This window comes from Aureobasidium pullulans (genome assembly GCF_000721785.1).
Source record: "Aureobasidium pullulans EXF-150 unplaced genomic scaffold scaffold_2, whole genome shotgun sequence".
NCBI classification, from domain to species: Eukaryota; Fungi; Ascomycota; class Dothideomycetes; order Dothideales; family Saccotheciaceae; genus Aureobasidium; species Aureobasidium pullulans.
The window spans coordinates 1057402-1074909 of NW_021941022.1; the positions used below are offsets into that span (position 1 = coordinate 1057402).

At 52.4% G+C, this 17508-nt stretch overlaps 11 protein-coding genes across 11 annotated transcripts; 6 read left to right on the forward strand and 5 right to left on the reverse strand.

Moving 5' to 3' along the window:
• Positions 1–329: 329 nt before the first annotated feature.
• On the forward strand, positions 330–2192 carry M438DRAFT_288989 (uncharacterized protein). The gene is made up of 7 exons (XM_029901670.1): positions 330–443; positions 566–694; positions 765–770; positions 832–992; positions 1173–1261; positions 1317–1413; positions 1466–2192. The coding sequence occupies exons 1-7, from the start codon at positions 392–394 to the stop codon at positions 1979–1981; spliced, it is 1050 nt and encodes a 349-aa protein (XP_029764780.1). The 5' UTR covers positions 330–391; the 3' UTR covers positions 1982–2192.
• A 482-nt stretch (positions 2193–2674) lies between these two features.
• On the reverse strand, positions 2675–3611 carry M438DRAFT_371481 (uncharacterized protein; the record flags this gene model as incomplete). The annotated part of the gene is made up of 2 exons (XM_029908266.1): positions 2675–3148; positions 3207–3611. 2 exons carry the CDS (start codon positions 3609–3611, stop codon positions 2675–2677), a joined length of 879 nt encoding a protein of 292 aa, XP_029764781.1.
• A 147-nt stretch (positions 3612–3758) lies between these two features.
• On the reverse strand, positions 3759–4807 carry M438DRAFT_342170 (cytochrome b5). The gene is made up of 3 exons (XM_029904683.1): positions 4751–4807; positions 4672–4699; positions 3759–4623 (listed from the first exon to the last, which is right to left on the reverse strand). The coding sequence occupies exons 1-3, from the start codon at positions 4758–4760 to the stop codon at positions 4137–4139; spliced, it is 525 nt and encodes a 174-aa protein (XP_029764782.1). The 5' UTR covers positions 4761–4807; the 3' UTR covers positions 3759–4136.
• A 1804-nt stretch (positions 4808–6611) lies between these two features.
• Positions 6612–7502, forward strand: M438DRAFT_331491 (uncharacterized protein; the record flags this gene model as incomplete). Its single annotated transcript, XM_029903411.1, has 1 exon — positions 6612–7502. The coding sequence occupies one exon, from the start codon at positions 6612–6614 to the stop codon at positions 7500–7502; it is 891 nt and encodes a 296-aa protein (XP_029764783.1).
• A 470-nt stretch (positions 7503–7972) lies between these two features.
• On the reverse strand, positions 7973–8343 carry M438DRAFT_331492 (translation machinery associated TMA7; the record flags this gene model as incomplete). Its single annotated transcript, XM_029903412.1, has 4 exons — positions 7973–8067; positions 8122–8193; positions 8255–8275; positions 8325–8343. The coding sequence occupies 4 exons, from the start codon at positions 8341–8343 to the stop codon at positions 7973–7975; spliced, it is 207 nt and encodes a 68-aa protein (XP_029764784.1).
• Positions 8344–8748: 405 nt separating this feature from the next.
• Positions 8749–9903, forward strand: M438DRAFT_371484 (cyclin-like protein; the record flags this gene model as incomplete). Its single annotated transcript, XM_029908267.1, has 2 exons — positions 8749–9627; positions 9685–9903. 2 exons carry the CDS (start codon positions 8749–8751, stop codon positions 9901–9903), a joined length of 1098 nt encoding a protein of 365 aa, XP_029764785.1.
• A 288-nt stretch (positions 9904–10191) lies between these two features.
• Positions 10192–11818, forward strand: M438DRAFT_342174 (tRNA-dihydrouridine synthase). Its single transcript, XM_029904684.1, has 7 exons — positions 10192–10259; positions 10315–10364; positions 10419–10437; positions 10498–10578; positions 10705–11010; positions 11062–11121; positions 11172–11818. The coding sequence occupies exons 1-7, from the start codon at positions 10222–10224 to the stop codon at positions 11590–11592; spliced, it is 975 nt and encodes a 324-aa protein (XP_029764786.1). The 5' UTR covers positions 10192–10221; the 3' UTR covers positions 11593–11818.
• Positions 11819–12032: 214 nt separating this feature from the next.
• Positions 12033–13367, forward strand: M438DRAFT_342176 (uncharacterized protein). The gene has a single exon (XM_029904685.1). It carries the CDS (start codon positions 12179–12181, stop codon positions 13046–13048), a length of 870 nt encoding a protein of 289 aa, XP_029764787.1. The 5' UTR covers positions 12033–12178; the 3' UTR covers positions 13049–13367.
• Positions 13368–13566: 199 nt separating this feature from the next.
• M438DRAFT_331496 (dolichol-phosphate mannosyltransferase) lies at positions 13567–14353 on the reverse strand (the record flags this gene model as incomplete). Its single annotated transcript, XM_029903413.1, has 2 exons — positions 13567–14194; positions 14253–14353. 2 exons carry the CDS (start codon positions 14351–14353, stop codon positions 13567–13569), a joined length of 729 nt encoding a protein of 242 aa, XP_029764788.1.
• A 316-nt stretch (positions 14354–14669) lies between these two features.
• M438DRAFT_361914 (uncharacterized protein) lies at positions 14670–15403 on the reverse strand (the record flags this gene model as incomplete). The annotated part of the gene is made up of 2 exons (XM_029907543.1): positions 14670–15162; positions 15216–15403. The coding sequence occupies 2 exons, from the start codon at positions 15401–15403 to the stop codon at positions 14718–14720; spliced, it is 633 nt and encodes a 210-aa protein (XP_029764789.1). The 3' UTR covers positions 14670–14717.
• A 200-nt stretch (positions 15404–15603) lies between these two features.
• M438DRAFT_311043 (succinyl-CoA ligase-like protein subunit beta) lies at positions 15604–17478 on the forward strand. Its single transcript, XM_029902448.1, has 4 exons — positions 15604–15678; positions 15744–15888; positions 15945–17021; positions 17075–17478. Exons 1-4 carry the CDS (start codon positions 15625–15627, stop codon positions 17116–17118), a joined length of 1320 nt encoding a protein of 439 aa, XP_029764790.1. The 5' UTR covers positions 15604–15624; the 3' UTR covers positions 17119–17478.
• The last annotated feature ends 30 nt before the right edge of the window (positions 17479–17508 follow it).

Consider the following 17508-nt stretch of genomic DNA (forward strand, 5'->3'; position numbering starts at 1 on the left):
ACTAGTCTGGAGAAGAACAAAGGGAGGATTGAGTATTTGGAGGCGGACTTTGGCACAGGCTGAGGAGCAGATGCGGAGGAGAGCCTCGGTTGAGTGCAATGCTCTCGGACGACACCTTCCTGTCGATGATGAGCATTCGCATCCGCGCTCAAAAACGTCGGCTCCCGGCTCTGCTGACCTCGGCCCATGTGATTGGCTGCCGCCAGCACGAGAGCGTCACCCGCAGCGCGCCTTGGCAGATCTGAGTCTGTGTGCGAAGTGTGTCAAGCAACGCCGCCTTCCCCATCGCTCCCGTTCCCTCTACCTGAACCATCTATTCGCTAACTGGGCTTCCTTGTTACGGATCTGGTCTCTCGCCCTTCTTCTTCTTCATCATCTTCATATCATCACAATGGGCGACGTGTCTTCGACCCGGCTCTATCTGGGAAATCTCCCGCGCAACGGTACGCTTCTGCCCGTGTAGCTGGCCTGAGGATTGAGGATCTGGATACCTGCTGGACTCCTTCACACTCTGCGCTTGCCCGCCCTGGATGTTCGCTCCCCGCTAATCGGATACGTGCTCTAGCCACCAAGGCCGACGTCGAGAACCACTTTGCCAGCCATGGAACTGGTGAGATCACCGAGATCAAACTCATGAACGGCTTCGGCTTCGTCGAGTACAAAGACGCCATGGACGCGCGCGACGTCGTTCCCGGTGAGTCTCTCGTCTCTTGTACGCATCCACTCACTCCCTCAAAGTCTCCGCTAACTCGTGCACCTGCCAGCATTCCGTACGTCTACCAACAAGCCCTTCTACTCCACCACCTCGACATCCTGCTGACCCTCTGCTAGATGGCTCCGACTTCATGGGCGAGCGCCTCGTCGTGCAGTTTGCCCGAGGCTCAACTCGTCCCCGCGAGTACGGCCACCCTGAGCAGCGCGCGCCTCCTCGTCCGCGCCGCACCGTCCACCGCATGTCCATCTCTGGCCTTCCTTTCGAGACCAGCTGGCAGGTTAGCAATATCCCTCCGCTGCACAGTACCCTGCACCCGGCCGTTGTTTCTTTTCCTTGTCTTTTGTCCCCCCTCGCGGATGTCCCGCCCTGATTGTCCTGGCGTTGGATCATCTTGCTACTTGCTTTGGACGTTCTCACTCAGCCTACCGTGGACCTGGACTCACGTTGGCCCTTATAGGATCTGAAGGACTTTGCTCGCCAACCTGGCCTCGACGTTGTCTACTCCGAAGTTGGCCGTGAACGCGATGGCAGTGGTAACGGAAAGGGGTAAGTGCTCTTGCCATCATTTCCGACATCTTGCAATCTAACCACGCTTTCTTAGTTTTGTCGAGTACGAGACCGCTGCCGATCTGGCCTCCGCTGTAGAGAAACTCGACGGACAGGAATTCAAGGGAGCTACTGTCCGCTGTGTTTCCGACGTGAGTTGCGTTGCCGTGACCAACTGATGTCCTACTTACACTTTCTTCGCAGCCTCAGTCTGAGATCCCTCGCATGCCACCCCCACCTCCTCGCGACTCCCGTTACCGCTCGCGCTCCCCTCCTCCTCGCCGTGGTGGTGGCGGTGGTGGCGGTTATGGCGCACCTCCTATGGACGACTACTACGGAGATCGCAGAGGACCTCCCCGTGGCGCCGGTGGTTACAGCCCTCGTCGCGATGACAGCTACCGCCGCAGAAGCCCGCCTCCTCGCTACTATGACGACCGTAGAGATCCCTACGCTCGCTCCCCCCCACCTCGCGCCCGTGGTCCCCCTGTTGATGACTACGCACCGCCAAGAAGCCGCGCCTACCCTGCTGATGACGGTTATGGTGCTCCTCCTCCGGCTCGTCGCTATGAGGCTGACCCATACGCCAATGGTCACGGCAGAGAACCCAGAGAGCCCAGAGAGCCCAGAGAGCCTAGAGAGCCTTACGGTCGCCCTCCCAGCCCTCCTCCCAGACGTGAGCGTGGTTACGATGCGGGCTATGACCGTAGACCTTACTGGTGATTACTTTCTTCTCCTTAACTATCCAACGGAGACGAGCTTTCGTACTTTCGTTTTAGAGAAGCTTTTACTCACTCTTGCACAAGATTCACAACGATTTGATCACCAACCACCGCCATATCTCACCGAGACGAGTTTACTGCACTAAAAGGAGGTAATGGTGCTCAACGGAGACTTCAAGTACTAACTGCAGCTGGGATCGAGAAGACAGTTGAATAAAGCTGCCCACAGCAGGCTGAAATTGGCGGATTTTATTACTGCCAGTATGTAATGGTACTCAATTTTTCATGTGTTCTCACTCATCAGTATTTTATCTCGTGATGACCTCGTATTTCCGGACATTGATATCCAGCGCTTTGAGCTTTTCTTTTCGAGCGCATGTCGAGTCTGCTCTCCTTCCTTGCAGGTTTGCTATGACTTGGTAGCGACCAAACCGCACAAACACATTGAAAGCTTGTACGGGTCCCGCAGAGCTCGAAATATTTATCCTCTCTCCGGACGCACCTCTAATTCTCAAAGTGTTGGGTATTTACAGCTGAATATCCAACAGCATATGGGCGCCGAGGGAATGGTCGTATACGCTTCATAACAAAATCTCAGGCGCTAGATATCAGTTGCGGTAAGCGCCAGACCGCGAGTCCAGTCTGTAGATTGGCTGAAGTTGTTGTGTGAAATGAGTTGATAGAGTGTCCAGGCTTAAGAGCTAGACGAAACAGTAGCGTCCTCGCCCTCGGTCGGAAGCACCCTAACAAGTCTCTCGACTGGTACTTCTCCTCCTTTCACTCTGACCTCGATCTTAAAGTCTCCCAGATGTCTGATCTTGTCGGCATCCGCAGCCTCTTGTGACAATAGATTGACAAACTTGACATCGTCTGTGCCCAGAACGATTCGCGATGCTTCTTGGTTCTCGGAAAGGATGTGAGTGATCCTGCTGACGACATCGGCAGGGTAAATGGCACCGTAGATTGATGTTGCAGAGGACGAGGAAGCTTTGGAAGGAGCAGCGGTCTGGGCGGCGAGGAGGTCGGCAGCGGCGCTTGAGAAGGGTCGTTCTCTTTTCACTGGCGCAGGTGTCTCGGGAGTAGTGGGAACAGTAGGTGCATGGGCTCGGCGACGGAACTCCATAACAGGAGGCAGGAGCATGGCAAGTAGCTCGGTCGATCGCTTGGGCTATTTCGAAACAAATGGTCAGCATCGCTCTCAAGATCAAAGGTCATACGAGACTTGCCGCCAGTTTCTCAACTTCAACAGTGCGTTTAGACAGACGCTGAGGTTGTATCTCGGCGGCTGTAGCAAGGGTCGGGTCAGGTACGCCGAATTGGAAGTCTCTCTCAGCGCTGATATTCTTCGCCTTCATGTCCTTCAATTGTGCGCTCGACACGTATTCTGCCGTCCTTGTTGGGAAAAACTCGTTGCGCATACGTCCAATCGAGATGGGGACGTATGTTCCCTTGCGACCAAAAGTCGGTACGTCCTTTGTGAGGCGTACAGTGACGGTGGTGGGTGTGTTGGCCAGCTTCTTCTTGCCGCGAACCTGCTGTCCGCTACGCCATTCTTGGAGGCCGATATTGCTAATGCGTCGTAGGCATGATGTGCATTGTGGTAAGAGGGTCGGTCGCATGGTGAAAGACATGGTCGAAGTGGTGCTTGTTGTGTGCAATGTTTTTCTAGGCCCAAGTCTTTCCTCATGAAATGTTGCAGCGTCGACGCTGCATCTTGCTCCATCTTCTGTGCACGCCTTGGCAATACTTTTTGGACAAACATATGCACTTTTGCACTGCTACAGAATGCTATCAATAGTTCAAACTCCTCGTTTTTCTTGGATTGCTTTGGCACTTTGCTTTGTCAGATCATCTACGAATCATTTACAGGTTGCCTTCCACGCGTCTGACTTGTATCTACAGATGCCCTACCACTGGCTTGATCCCCGTGTTCTTTGCTCGATTCTTGCTCTGCAACATGATGCTTGTTGATCGAACACGAACAGAGCTAGGATTGTGAAGGATAGAGCAAGATTACGATATTGCTGTCGCAAAGCCGACTTGGGTGAAGTGGATTTGGGTCCCGTTCGCATGTATTTGGTCATGATGCGAAACGGCACATTCCCATGAAATCCAGACCCCACTGTTGTATGGCATATGAACTGTGTCTTAGTCGATCAGAGTTTTTCCACAAGGGTGGCATCCTTGGCTTCGACACTATCCACAGGAACAAGTTTGCCAACGACCAGATACTTCTCGGAAAATCTCTCCTCCCATCCTCTCAGTGCCTCCATCTCTTCATCGCCCAAGTCTGACAGAGTATCGAGAGGAGCATTGAGGTCTTTGGTAAGCATGTCCTCATCGAAACTGCCACAGGCCAGGCCTCTGCTTGCGTCGCGTCCAGCAAAGTTGGCGTAAGGACCCCCCGGCCCATAGAAGTTGCGTCCAGGGGTGACGTCAAAGACTCTGCCGCGGACAGCGAGATATACGGGCATGTTATTGCGTCCATTGTAGGGCTCAAGGTCGGGTGGTGTAAAGGTCTTGAAGACTGTTGGGGCTGGCGGAGTTGGTAGAGTAGGTGCGGTCTTTGGTGTGAGGCGGTAGTATGCCAGGATCATGAAGAGTGCAATGAGTATGAGGTTGATGGGCGTCGCGATTGATGCACTGATCTGCTCTCAGTTTGCGTTCGACGGTTCTGTGTGATGAACGTACACTTCGGTCGCCGGGGGCGGTGAAACTTCTATCTCGTGTCAGCATCCTGGCTAGAGTCTATTGCAAGTAGTGTACATACCGTCGGCCATGGCTCTCTGTCTCGTGTGTCAATTCGATGGCTCTGTTGAAACCGTTGTGGAAAGACGGAAGAGTGAAGCTGACGGGATGACCTGATTGTGGGGAAAGCTTCCACCAACCGCTTCACGACTTCGCAGTGGAGAAGGCAACGCCATCTTGTCTCTTCTTCTTTGACCTTCGACCGAACGTAGACGCAGCTGAACGAATTGCCTTTCCACCAAACTCACCTTGTGGGTAGGCCTTCAGACCTACTCATGAAACTGAAGGATGCTTCTGATGATTAGATACATGTCCACTGAGGGCGGCACTTCTTTTCGACGCCTTATGGAAACCCCATCAAGACCCAAAAAGTGGTTGGTGCCTTTTGACGGCTATTGATTACGGTATGAGGGCTCGACTCTGGTGCCATCTCTGTGCCTCCACATCCACGCCACTTACCTGTGAGCTTCAACAACCATGTCGTCCTTCGATGTACCGGAAGTAGAATCCTTCCCAGATCCATTCCGATTCATTCTTGGCTCGTCGGCTAGCAGGCCGCTGGTCAAGGCCAACAGATTGCGATTAATATCTCTATTTTGGTCTGGCCATACAAGTACATGATCTGCCGCTATCAGTACTTGGTGAATACTCAAATAGATGTTCGGGGGTTTCTGCAATCTCAAGCATGCAAACCATCGCGCGTAGCAGCTTAGATGTCAAAGTGTCCATCTTGAATGCGATTCGTGACAGGCACTGCAATATCTGGATGGTAGGCGTGTTGCAGAGAGTCGAAATTGCAAGTCCAATACGTCCCACTCGTCTGGATTCTCCGGCCAAAGCTGAAACGCGCCGGCGAGATGAAACACGAAGCTCCTGCATGACATGCGCAATCAACAGACATGGCGGTTGTCGGATTTTAGAACCATTTAACATCATGCTCTCACGTCAGGATTTTTGACCAACAAACGACAACACGCCCTCGAAATTTGTTGGTGCTTTCTTTGCAGATTGTTCGCCTACGCGTTCCCTCCTAACTTACATACACACATGCCGCCGGCCGGTCAATCTCGACTCACGCTTTTGTCTACTAAAGTAAGTTCGTTTTCACCTGATTACCTGTGAGGCAAGAACCCCTCGAACAAGGTGCGCGTCCTGGTCTCGGTTCTCGCTGCCATGTACCTCGTCTGCCTCCCGTGGCTGGCTGTGACATGTGGCTGTACTGAGGCCTTTTGGGCAACGACATGATATCAAGTAAAGGTCTACAGTTGAATGCTCTCCCTCCTTGGCGCAATGTGCACTACGACGGCCTTTACTTGGATTCTTACCTGAGAATCCATCGCTGGTGATATCTTCGAACATACTTCAGCCTTGTTCTTACAGGGTTTGTACACCATGATGGCTTGACATATGGCTGCAAAAAGACACAGAGAGCGGACATGTACTACCAGCTCTCTTCGGTCCTGACTTTATTTCTGGAAAGCACTGTGCGTTACAACGGTCAACAATTACTGACATGCGACGCAGAGAATTCCACTGGCACCTTCCACGATCGTTGTGTCCTCGATTTGAAACCGTACAACACAATAATTTGTGCCTTGCAGCAGCCTCTGATGTCGAACTCATCGTCTGTGAAAAGCGCGCTACACTCCTTCGACCGACCTCGGGGAGACTCAAGATACGGCGTGCAAGTCTCCATATCAGGGGGCAGGCCGAAGAAATCGTCTTTGATCGAGAAAGCGGCCAAATTCAGCAGGGAAGCATTTGGGAGTCGTTCTGCATCAGCTGGTGCTCACTGCGATTCAAGACGGCCATCTCTATACACTGCAGTGAAAGACGGCTCAGGCTTGCGCCGCGATGGATCTAGCCTCAGTATCAGCAGTAGCATGAGCTCATTGGCTCTGTCGCAAGCAGAGACACGGAACGTGCGTGGTTCAGTTGCTTCAAGCATCTACGACGAAACAGAGACAACGAAGTCGACAATACCGCCATTGAGGATTGTGAAAAAGGTGCCGGTCCCGCAGCTGCCGCCTTTTGACCTCGCAGACGAGACGACATCCCTCACGGAAGTTTCATTGAGCAAGCCCCAGCATCGAGATCTAGACAACCCCACAGAAGCCAATCGAAGTTCGACCGACAGCACAAGAACCGTCACTCAGAGGACTATTGAACCGTCGACGAGTCACTTCAGCTGGACGACCTATGCAGAGACGGAACGCAGTGTTTCACCTACCACGTCGTACATCGAACAAATACCGGACAGTCGATTCAGTTGGACGACAGCAAGCACAGCGACGACGTATCGACAAGAAACCCCCCCTTCTAGTCCGCCTCGCACATACCCCAGCTCCATCATGTCAAGAAGACGTCCTGTGCCAGGAAAAGAAGCAGCACCCCCAAAAAGACACGATAGCATGGGCGACGTGCAAGATTTGCCAGAAGCAGCAAGGGACAAAGCTCTACCCCAACCACCAAAGACGAGACATCAAGGAGACCACATCGACGAGCTGATGTCACGCCTGGAGTCGCTAGAATTACAGAAAACAAACATGCAAAAGCTGCTGAAGGAGTTGGCGAAGGTGGAGATGGCTAGCCCAATTGACGTCTCGGAGAAGATGCGGCGCGAGAACCGCAAGAAGATGGGCGAAGTCCACACCAGGCAGGACGAAGTACAAAAGGAGTTGTTCGAAGTTGGAAGACTGTTGAGCAGAGCCAGAGCAAAGGCCGAGGAGGCAGGCGGTAGTACGGGGCTATGGCTTCGACGCGTCACAGATTGAAGGGAGCATGTAATGGTAGAGACTCGAAGATGGTACCAGATGCATGGGATTTCCTGGCTCAGGAAGAAGCTTAGCCACTACTCAGTGCTACCTCTAAGAATGCACAAAGGACTGAAGCCTGTTCATCTTGACCGAATGTCATAACCTCCCAAGTGCTGAGTTGTGGCAGACTTGTAGCTGTTGAAATGCACGATTGGCCTCGGATCAGAGCCATGTCAGGCGAGAGGGTATTGATAACTCGTCTCTGTAGATGATCACAAGAGAAGGAAGCCCATTATGCATGTCTGTAACCTTAATGTATCGATGAATGTTGGCAGGGGGATGGCGAATGTGACAAAGCCTTGCACACAGGGGGGAAGAAACGAGGAGACATGAGATAAAAAAGTCGTCATTGCTCGTTTGAGGGAAAAAAGTAACAAAGGGGTATGTGTCGAGCCTTCCAACGCCGGAGAAAGATGCGGACGAAGTGCTCATTTCTTTCCACTCTTCTTGATGCCCTGGCCGCCAGTGTTCAGAGGGCCTTTGCCGCCAGCCTTCTTGGCCATCTCCTCGCGGGCCTTCTTGTCTGGTACATGTCAGCGGTGACGAGCTTGGTGTATGGAGGATCAGTGAGCGGTACCGGCAGCCTGCTTGGCTTTGAATGCGACATCATCCTCGTCCTCGTCCTTGACAGCCTTCTTGGGCTTCTTGTCTAGATTGAGCATGAGGTTAGGGTGGGTGGTGGTCAGCAGGAGGGGAAGGGCGGTACGCACTGTGGATGGGCTTAGTGCCGTCTGAGAAGGAGTTAGCTATGTAGTAGAGTTAGGGAGTGGGAGCACTTACTGCCTTGACCTGAGGGCATGATTGCGGATTTGGTTGTTTGGTAGCTGGGATGAAATCGAAGGAGGAAAAACAGCGCGGCAAGCAGAGAGACTTGAGACTTGAGACTTGATAGATTGTGGGGTCCAGAAGCCAAAGACCGGATGGCAACCCTGAACTCAAGAGTCGAGGCACAAGCAAGCGTTGAATTCGATAAAGAACGTGGGTTGGCAACAAGCCGGCAGGCAGACTGCGGGGCGGGCCGAGTGACGGGCGCGTTTGGATGGAGATGGAGAAGTCAAGTTTGCCGTGTCCGACAGAGGTGCAAGGGCTACAAGAGCCGCAGGAAGAGTACTTTCTCGTCGCATCGACCACGACCTCACTCTCGCTCTCGCACACGCACACGCACACGCCTCGACACTGGCAGTCCGTCGATCGCGTCGCTCAAATGCCGCCCTCAGCGCAGCCGTCGTCTACCGATCACCTCCCTTCCCATCAGCCCGCCGCTCGCCAGCGCCCAAAGTCGCCGGATCGTGTACTCGCCGAAGCCGAAGCGCAATGGCTCTTTAGCGAACGAGAGCTATTGCACACGCCGTCGGTTCAAGATGGCATGTCCGCCGACAAGGAGAAGGAGATACGTGCGAAGGGCATCAACTTCATCCGCCAGGTCGGCATCATGCTCAAGCTGCCCGAACTCACCCTGTCTACGGCCGCCATCTTCTTCAATCGCTTCCTCATGCGTGTGAGCCTCGTCGACCGGCCCAACCAAAAGGCTCTGCACCATTACACTCTCGGCGCGACCGCCCTGTTCCTGGCCACCAAAGTCGAAGAGTCCTGTCGCAAGATGAAGGATCTGGTTGTCGCCTGCTGTCGCGTCGCCCAAAAGAACCCCAACCTACTGATTGATGAGCAAAGCAAGGACTTCTGGAAATGGCGCGATACTATCCTGCTGAACGAAGATGTCCTGCTCGAGATGCTGTGCTTCGACCTCACCATCGAAGCTCCTCACAAACAGCTCTACGAAATGCTCAAGTACTACCACGTTCACCACAACAAGCAATTACGCAATGCTGCCTGGGCCTTTGTCACCGATAGCAACATCACCCAGCTCTGTCTGCTGTGCTCGAGTCATACCATTGCTGCTGCCGCCCTATATTCAGCTGCCCGCTACTGCAATGTCGCTTTTCCCGATTCTTCAGACGGCCGCCCGTGGTGGCACGTCCAACACGTCTCGCTCGACGACATCTTGAAAGCCTGCAACTACATGGCTGCAAACTACGAACACGTCCCCATCAAGCCTGGCCATGAGGGCTCGCAAACTATCTATGTACGTCTCGACGGCCAAGATTCGGACTGGGATGCCACGAGGCTGAGTAGTGAACAGGCCATCACCAGTCCCTCCGCTCCTATACTACACCAAGATACCAGTACGAGCAGCCACGGAAGCAAAATACACCACCTCGATCCGCCTCACGACGATCGAGCTGTCAAAAAGAGACGCACTTCCGAGTCTGCTACAACCACCGATCCTGCTCTTAACCACGCCGCCCCCTCGCGCACCGTTGAGAGCCATGGTAGCGAAGAAGGCGAGGTAGAGGGCTAGTTGGCCAACCTCGATATCATGACTTCACTGAACATGCATTAAGCGATGGCGTTTTTGGTTTTGCTGAGGTCGTAAGAGACCGTGGTTCCGGGCCTTGCTTAACGAAGGTACTGTACTTTAGATTATTATCCCATACTTGTACCATTAACGATTTGATACCCCGCTCCACTTTCCCTCACACAACGTGAAATCCATCTTGGTCTTTTTATGTGATGCAAATTCTGCTTACGTAAGCCATCTCTTACCATCTTTTCCGCTCTCACATCCATCCATCATATTATTTGGATACGCTCAAGGAGCAACCAAAAATTTTCAATCATGGCCGACGGTAACATGAAGATGCCTCGTGAGATCCAGTGAGCGCAGTCATACTGTTCATGTCGTTCGTTTGACTAACCACTCGGTTCTCAGTCCTCTAAGTCTTTTCGATAAAGCAAAAGCCGAAGGCAGGCCTCTATATGGTAAGCATACCGAATAGAAACACATTCATCGGGTTAAGCTCACGGACTCCTGAGTATCTGGTCCTATGGTCCGGTAAGGGAACGGATAGGTGAAGTTTGTTGTCTTTCACTAATTATCCGCCTATTTGCACAGCTATAGTAAACTTCCCTTCAGGCTGCTTGTCCAAGACTACAAGGTTGACCTTACGTATACACCCATGATCCTGGCCCATGAGTAGGTACTCCCTGTGCTTTCTATCTTGTTTCTTTCTCTTCTTCTTGTTATTTCCCTCTCTATGATTCACCTATGAGGAAAGACAAAACGATCCTGTAGACATGGATTACTCATTTCATCACCCAGGTTCATCCGTCATCCAGTGGCACGTTCTTCAGATTTCAGTACCAACCCCACCGAGGGCCCCGTAATCGCCCAATTCGCATCGAACGATCCAATCGAATTTGGACGCGCTGCAGAGATGATTGGGCCTTGGGTCAATGGTGTTGATCTCAATTGCGGATGCCCACAATCATGGGCTATGAAAGAAGGAATCGGCTGCAGCATGATGGGTAATCCAAACAAAGTCGCTGCAATGATGAAAGAGGCAAAGCAAAGGATCGGACCTGGCAAGACTGTGTCATGCAAAATTCGAATCCACCAAGATCTAAAGTATCTTTGGCCATCACCATCTGTCTGACTTTGGCTGATCAGATTCCACAGCGAAACTATCAAGTTCATCAAAGTTGTAGAGGCCTCAGGCGTGGACTACATCACTATTCAGTACGTGTCTGGCGTATTTGCGTCTTCTGTACTTTGCTAACAAGAATTAGCGGACGTCTTCGCAATCAGCGCTCGAGTACACCACCAAACTTCGAGGCCATTAAAATGCTCAGAGCACAAACTACATTGCCAGTCCTAGCAAACGGCGATGTATACTCTCTGGAAGACGCCCATCGGATAGCCAAGGAGACTGGCGTTGACGGCGTCATGGCAGCTCGCGGACTCTTGGAGAACCCGACCCTCTTTGCAGGTTTCGACAAGACGCCAATCGAGGCTGTATCTCAATTCGTACACTATGCTGTTCAGGGTAGCATGAGGCACGAGTTGGTGGTGCACCATCTTACCGAGATGCTGGGTAGCACAACTACGAAAAGAGAGAGGGTAGGACTTGCGGCCTGTAATGATATGGTGGATGTGATTGACTGGCTTTCCTCTCCTCAGAGGTCACTGTTGCAAAGACCTATACCGTAGTGTTGTTCCTCTGACAATTGCGTAGACTGTTGTATTCAGCGCACATCTCGTGGGCCAACTACTCGGTTGCTTGTCTTCTTATCTCTCGCAAAAAGGTTATTGACTCGCATCCCAACAATTCGAGTGGTTCGTGTCAGTGTTGTACCACGATTGACATGACTCTTGACCAACGCACGGTTTCCTTGCTATTACTTCAATACGGATTTGTGGCCATGTCGACCTAGAGACATCGATGTAACAATTAAGCGTCCTTTGCAGAACATCATGGTGAATCGAAGGGTAACACTCATGCTTGCTATCTCTAAGAGTGAATAATGGATGCATGCACCGATCCCCGGGCCGATCCGCTTTTTGCGCAGGGTCGGCATGATGCGTTTACCACCAAGGTATCGTCATTTTTTTTTCCCTTTCGGCAGGGGAAGTAGTTACAAAGACCGCCAATTCAGCGTCTTTGGCACTGTGTCAATGGGCTTTACTTTTAGGGGCTCCGGATACGCTTAGCCATGTACCCTGACACTACTTAAACTGACTGGTGTCTCTTCGGTTGAGCAAATCTGTCTCTGTTTCCTGATCTCGCTCAATCACCATGGTAGTTTCTGAGCCCAAATCTCCCTTTCTCAGATTGCCTCCAGAATTGAGGCTCGATATCTACAGCAGACTACTACTTCACGATCCTCACTGTACCTTTTCAATCGCCAAGCCCGCTTTCCTCCCTATCTCGATAGACTATCATGGTGGCCACCACACAGTAGACGTCCCAGAGCCCGACGCACTCACTCTTTGCATCCGGGCTGAAGATCCAGCCAACTACAAGTCGCGTTCTCCCGTACATGTCCGCAGTGCCTTTATCGTTCGCTCCGGTGGCATGCGCCCTGGGTGTGTCCCAACGACATACTTTGCCTTGAGCAATACCGGCATCCATACCTCTCTGTTGCGAGCGAACATGCAAATCTACGCCGAAGCCTCTGAGCTTCTGTTTTCAAGCCATGTCTTCGACTTCGATCTGCACATTGAATCGCTTGTGGCTTTCCTCTCCGACCTGACGCCATTCGCTCGCAATTGCATACGATCAGTACGACTTGTCAAGCGTGCCTTGCCCTACGAGAAAGAGTATTCGAAAGCGGAATGGGCCATTGCCATGGAGTGGCTTGGACGACTTGGCGGTCTGAAATCCTTGTCACTCGGTATTGTTTGTGGAAGACCAGGTCCAGACGGCTGGGATATGATTCCTGCTTTGAATCTCGAGCATTTTGACGTCCTCAAGGGTACCGAAGGCATGGAATGGATGGATGGTCTCCTGACTATCAAAGGGCTGGCTAATTGCAACGTTGAGCCTTTGGTTGTCCATTGTCCGTTCCCCAAGAGCGCGGCAATGGCACGTTACATCCAATTTTCTGCGAGCGTTGATGATGGGTCGTTTGCAGTGTGGTTGAATGACAAGATGGTTCGAAGTTAGAAGATTGTTGTAGTTAGTACAAACTCCTGAGGAATGGAAGGTGCCACTGCAAGGTTGGCTGGAGGAGGCCTTCGCTTGTCAGAACGCAGAGTCCTCTTCGAGCAGGAGCAAACATCCATTGAGAGCCCATTGTGTCTTGCATGACGAAGTGATTCTCACCAGAGATAACGCCTATTTCGGACTGGACTCTGCGTTTTCGAGATGGATGTCAAGACGCCAATTGATGATCTGCCGTGTGCCTCATAGTGTACTTACCACGGGCCACGAGCTGCGCAGACTCATCATGTACGGCCAAAGTGGTACATATAGAGCAATCAAAGGCGTTTGGTTCAGTGGGAAAGCTTTAGCAGTTGTTGAACCAAAAGATCAAGTTCATTTGAATGAAATTAGTGTGAAAGCTGAAACCTCTTTGAAGAAAACAAAAGGTTGAAGAGAAGCTGAAACTTGGTACCCTTATTTTCCATACAGCTCGAAGTGCTCCAAACGCCAGCTGAATACAGATTGGCCTTGTTACTCACTTAGACCTTGACCCACAGCGAGATGACGCTCTTTGCGTATGCCGTGATCTCGTTGGAACCGATCTTCGAGTCTCCGTACAAGCGGTCCACAAAGCTAATGGGTACTTCGGCAACCTTAAAGCCCATGGCCTTTGCTCTGACCATCATCTCCATTTGGAAACTGTAGCCTTTGCTCTCGGTCTTGCGAATGACCTCTTGCAAGACGGCTTTCTTGTAGAGTCTGAAACTGCCAGTCAAGTCGCTGACACCTGGTCTGAGCAGAGTGTCGGCGAACAAGTTGGCGCCTCTGCTGACGAACTTTCTCTTCAGATCCCAGCCGTAGACACCTCCATCTCCCGCGTAGCGGGTTCCAGTGACAATGTCGTAGTCGGCGCCGTTCTCGCTTTGTTTCTTGATCATTTGAGGGATGAACTTTGGGTGGTGGCTGAAGTCGGCGTCCATGATGATGACAAAGTTGCCAGTAACGTATTGCAAGCCGTGAACATAGGCAGTCCCGAGGCCCAGCTTGCCAGCTCGCGGTTGCAGCTTGATGCGTTCTGGGGAGTAAGCCTTGATGAGTTGCTTTGCTATTTCTTGTGTGCCATCGGGCGAGGCGTCGTCAATGATGATGAGCTCCCAATCCAGGTTGCTATGCGTTCCAGTCAGCATCACATGTTGTTTGTGCCGGGCTTCTGGGAAGCGACTACTTTTCGGTGAAGGTTCTATTGAGCAACCAGGCGATGATTGGTAGGTTGCGTCGCTCATTGTACGTTGGCAGCAGCACTGAATACTTGTTGCGAATAGCCATCTTGGTTGCTTTGGAATTTGTGTAGTAAAGGTAGAAAGGGGCAGTTGCGCGCTCGTGTCAAGCTTGACCAACTGCTGCCAGCTGTTGCGGAGTTGGTATCACCAGGGTCACCCCCATTACCAGGACCCTTGCTCCCACACAGCATAACAAGGACTATCCGGCCCTGCCTACCAATCCCAACGACGAGCTGCAGCGTGGTAGGTCACGTAAAAGTGTTCAACACAAGGTCTTCGTCAATTTCGCCAGCATCTGTCACCAACTGCCCGCAAATCACACAAGACAATCAAACACACCATTTCACGGCATCAGAGCGAAGCAAGTCAATCACACAACGTTCAAGGTAGTACTAGCAGCTATTCACCAACTAGCTCTTCTGCTGTTTTCTGTTCTTCTTGCTAGCCTTTTCGGCAAGGAGTTGGTCCAGATAGGATCCAGGTCTCTTCTTGTTTGGCGGTGGACCGTCGTCCTCATCTGACGGTGGCTCCCGCACCTTGTCAGGATTCTTAGACGTCGCAGCGGTCTTGCGAGTGGAGGATTGAGCGGAGCCTTTCCTCTTCAATAGGGAGTTTGATGCAACCATATTCGCCCTTCCTTCCTCGTCATCATCTTCATCGGCTCCAAGCTGATCTGCACCTGTCTTTTGCGTGACGGGTGTCTTTGGGGCAGGTTGGGGCTTCGAGCTAGCTCTATGGCCTCTGGCGGCTTTCTTTCCCAGCAGCTGCTCCAGCAACCTGTCATTGTTTGCACCGGGTCTCTTCTTCAACAGCGGGTCCGAGTCGGCATCCGGGGCGGACGCGCCGAGTCCAAGGCTAGACGCTCTCAGTCCATCTCTTTCTACAGCAGAAGAAGCGAGAGTGCTCACAGCTCTGGTGTGGGTTTGAACAATTCCTCGTCCTCCTTCAATAGTTCCTGTGCTGTCTTCGACTGGACCACGTCTTGGGCGGGCTTGGGAGGAAGCCACGATTGGACCAGATGCTGGCTACGGGCTAGCGCGACATTCGCTCGGTTGAAGATGACATCGGCATCGCTAGGCGTATTGTCTTTGGGCATGATGGATGGCACGCTTGGATGGCAAATAAATGCTTGAAGAGGGCCCCGACAAGATTTGGCAGCGGCGCTCGAAGCGGTAGTAACCGACAGGGCCGGTTAGCAACGGGGTCGAAGCTTGGCGCGAAGATTGTCGGGAGAGAGAGTTGCATCTGCCTCTTTGCTGAGCCTTGGTTTGATTTACGAAAGCTCTATACCCGCCCTCTCCCCTCTACAAATCCGCCATGTTCAAGCTCGCCCGCAGCAGGCAAGCCGCCTCTGCGCTCAAGGCCGTCAAGGTTTGTCCCGGGACCCCGATTCGCCAGCCAGGGGGCCGTCGCGACTGACCCGATTGTCAACACAGAATGCGCCTGTCATGCAGCAGAGACGCAACCTCTCCATCCACGAGTACCGCTCCGCTAAGCTCCTCGAATCCTACGGCATCGGCGTTCCCAAGGGTGATGTTGCCCACTCGGCTGCCGAGGCCGAGAGCGTCGCTAAGAGCATCTGTATCCTTCACCACAATCCCTCTCGACTCACAAGTCCACCCACTGATTACTCGCAGCTGGCGATGACATGGTCATCAAGGCCCAGGTTCTTGCCGGAGGTAGAGGCAAGGGTCACTTCGACAACGGCTTCAAGGGCGGTGTCAGAGTCGTCTACTCGCCCAAGGAGGCCTCGATCCTCGCCAACGAGATGATTGGACACAAGCTCATCACAAAGCAGACTGGCGAGAAGGGCCGTATCTGCAACTCGGTCTACATTGTCGAGCGCAAGTTCGCTCGCCGCGAGTTCTACCTTGCCGTGCTCATGGACAGAGCCAGCCAGGGCCCCGTTATTGTCGCTTCCTCGCAGGGTGGTATGGACATTGAGGCTGTCGCCAAGGAGAACCCCGATGCCATCATCACCACAAAGGTCGACATCCACCAGGGCGTCACCGACGACATGGCCAAGACCATCGCTACCCAGCTTGGCTTCTCCCCTCAGTGCATCGACGACGCTGCCTTGACCATCCAGAAGCTGTACAAGGTCTTCATGGAGAAGGACGCTACCCAGATCGAGATTAACCCTCTTTCCGAGACCTCGGACCACCAGGTTCTTTGCATGGATGCCAAGCTCAACTTCGACGACAACGCCGATTTCAGACAAAAGGACGTCTTCGAGTGGCGCGACACCACCCAGGAGGACGCCGACGAGGTCAAGGCCGCCGAGTCTGGCTTGAACTTCATCAAGCTTGACGGTGACATTGGCTGCCTCGTCAACGGTGCCGGTCTTGCCATGGCCACCATGGACATTATCAAGCTCAACGGAGGCCAGCCCGCCAACTTCCTCGACGTTGGCGGTGGTGCTACCCCCGCTGCCATCAGAAGTGCCTTCGAGCTCATTACTAGCGACCCCAAGGTTACTGCTATCTTCGTCAACATTTTCGGTGGTATTGTCCGCTGCGACGCCATTGCCACTGGTCTCATCCAGGTTGTGCAATCCATGAACCTTAGAATCCCCATCATTGCCCGTCTCCAGGGTACCAACATGGAAGCAGCCCACAAGCTCATCAACGAGAGTGGCCTGAAGATTTTCAGCATCGATGACCTCCAGAACGCTGCCGAGAAGGCCGTCCAGTTCTCAAAGGTTGTCAAGATGGGTAAGTTGCTATCCTCCCTGTGCTAAACTTCAAATTTCTAATCCATGCAACAGCCCGTGACATCGACGTCGGTGTTGAGTTCTCTCTTGGTATTTAAGGCACAGAAAGGTGTGGCTTTGTAGTGGGCGGATTGTTCCCTTTCGGCGTTTAATTTGCAGACAGTCAATCACCGTCGATTGTATATACCTAGCGCTTTTCTCTGTCAGTGTGGAATCAAGGGACCGTTTCATTTTCGTTGTTCAAGTACCGTCCTACCTTGCCCTGTCCCGCTTCATAGCCGACTCTCGGAACCTGTCGAACGGCAACAAGGCTTGCTTGACGGAAGTCGTGTTCACCTCCGATCATGGTAGATGTAGTGATTCTCAACCGCGTCCTGATTATTAGAGACTCAAAGTTAAAGACACGTTCTTTGAGTGATACAATGCACGTAGGGGATATGTAGATTTCTTTGTGTTTGTTTGCTGCCAACGAGTTGAAGTTCCGACTC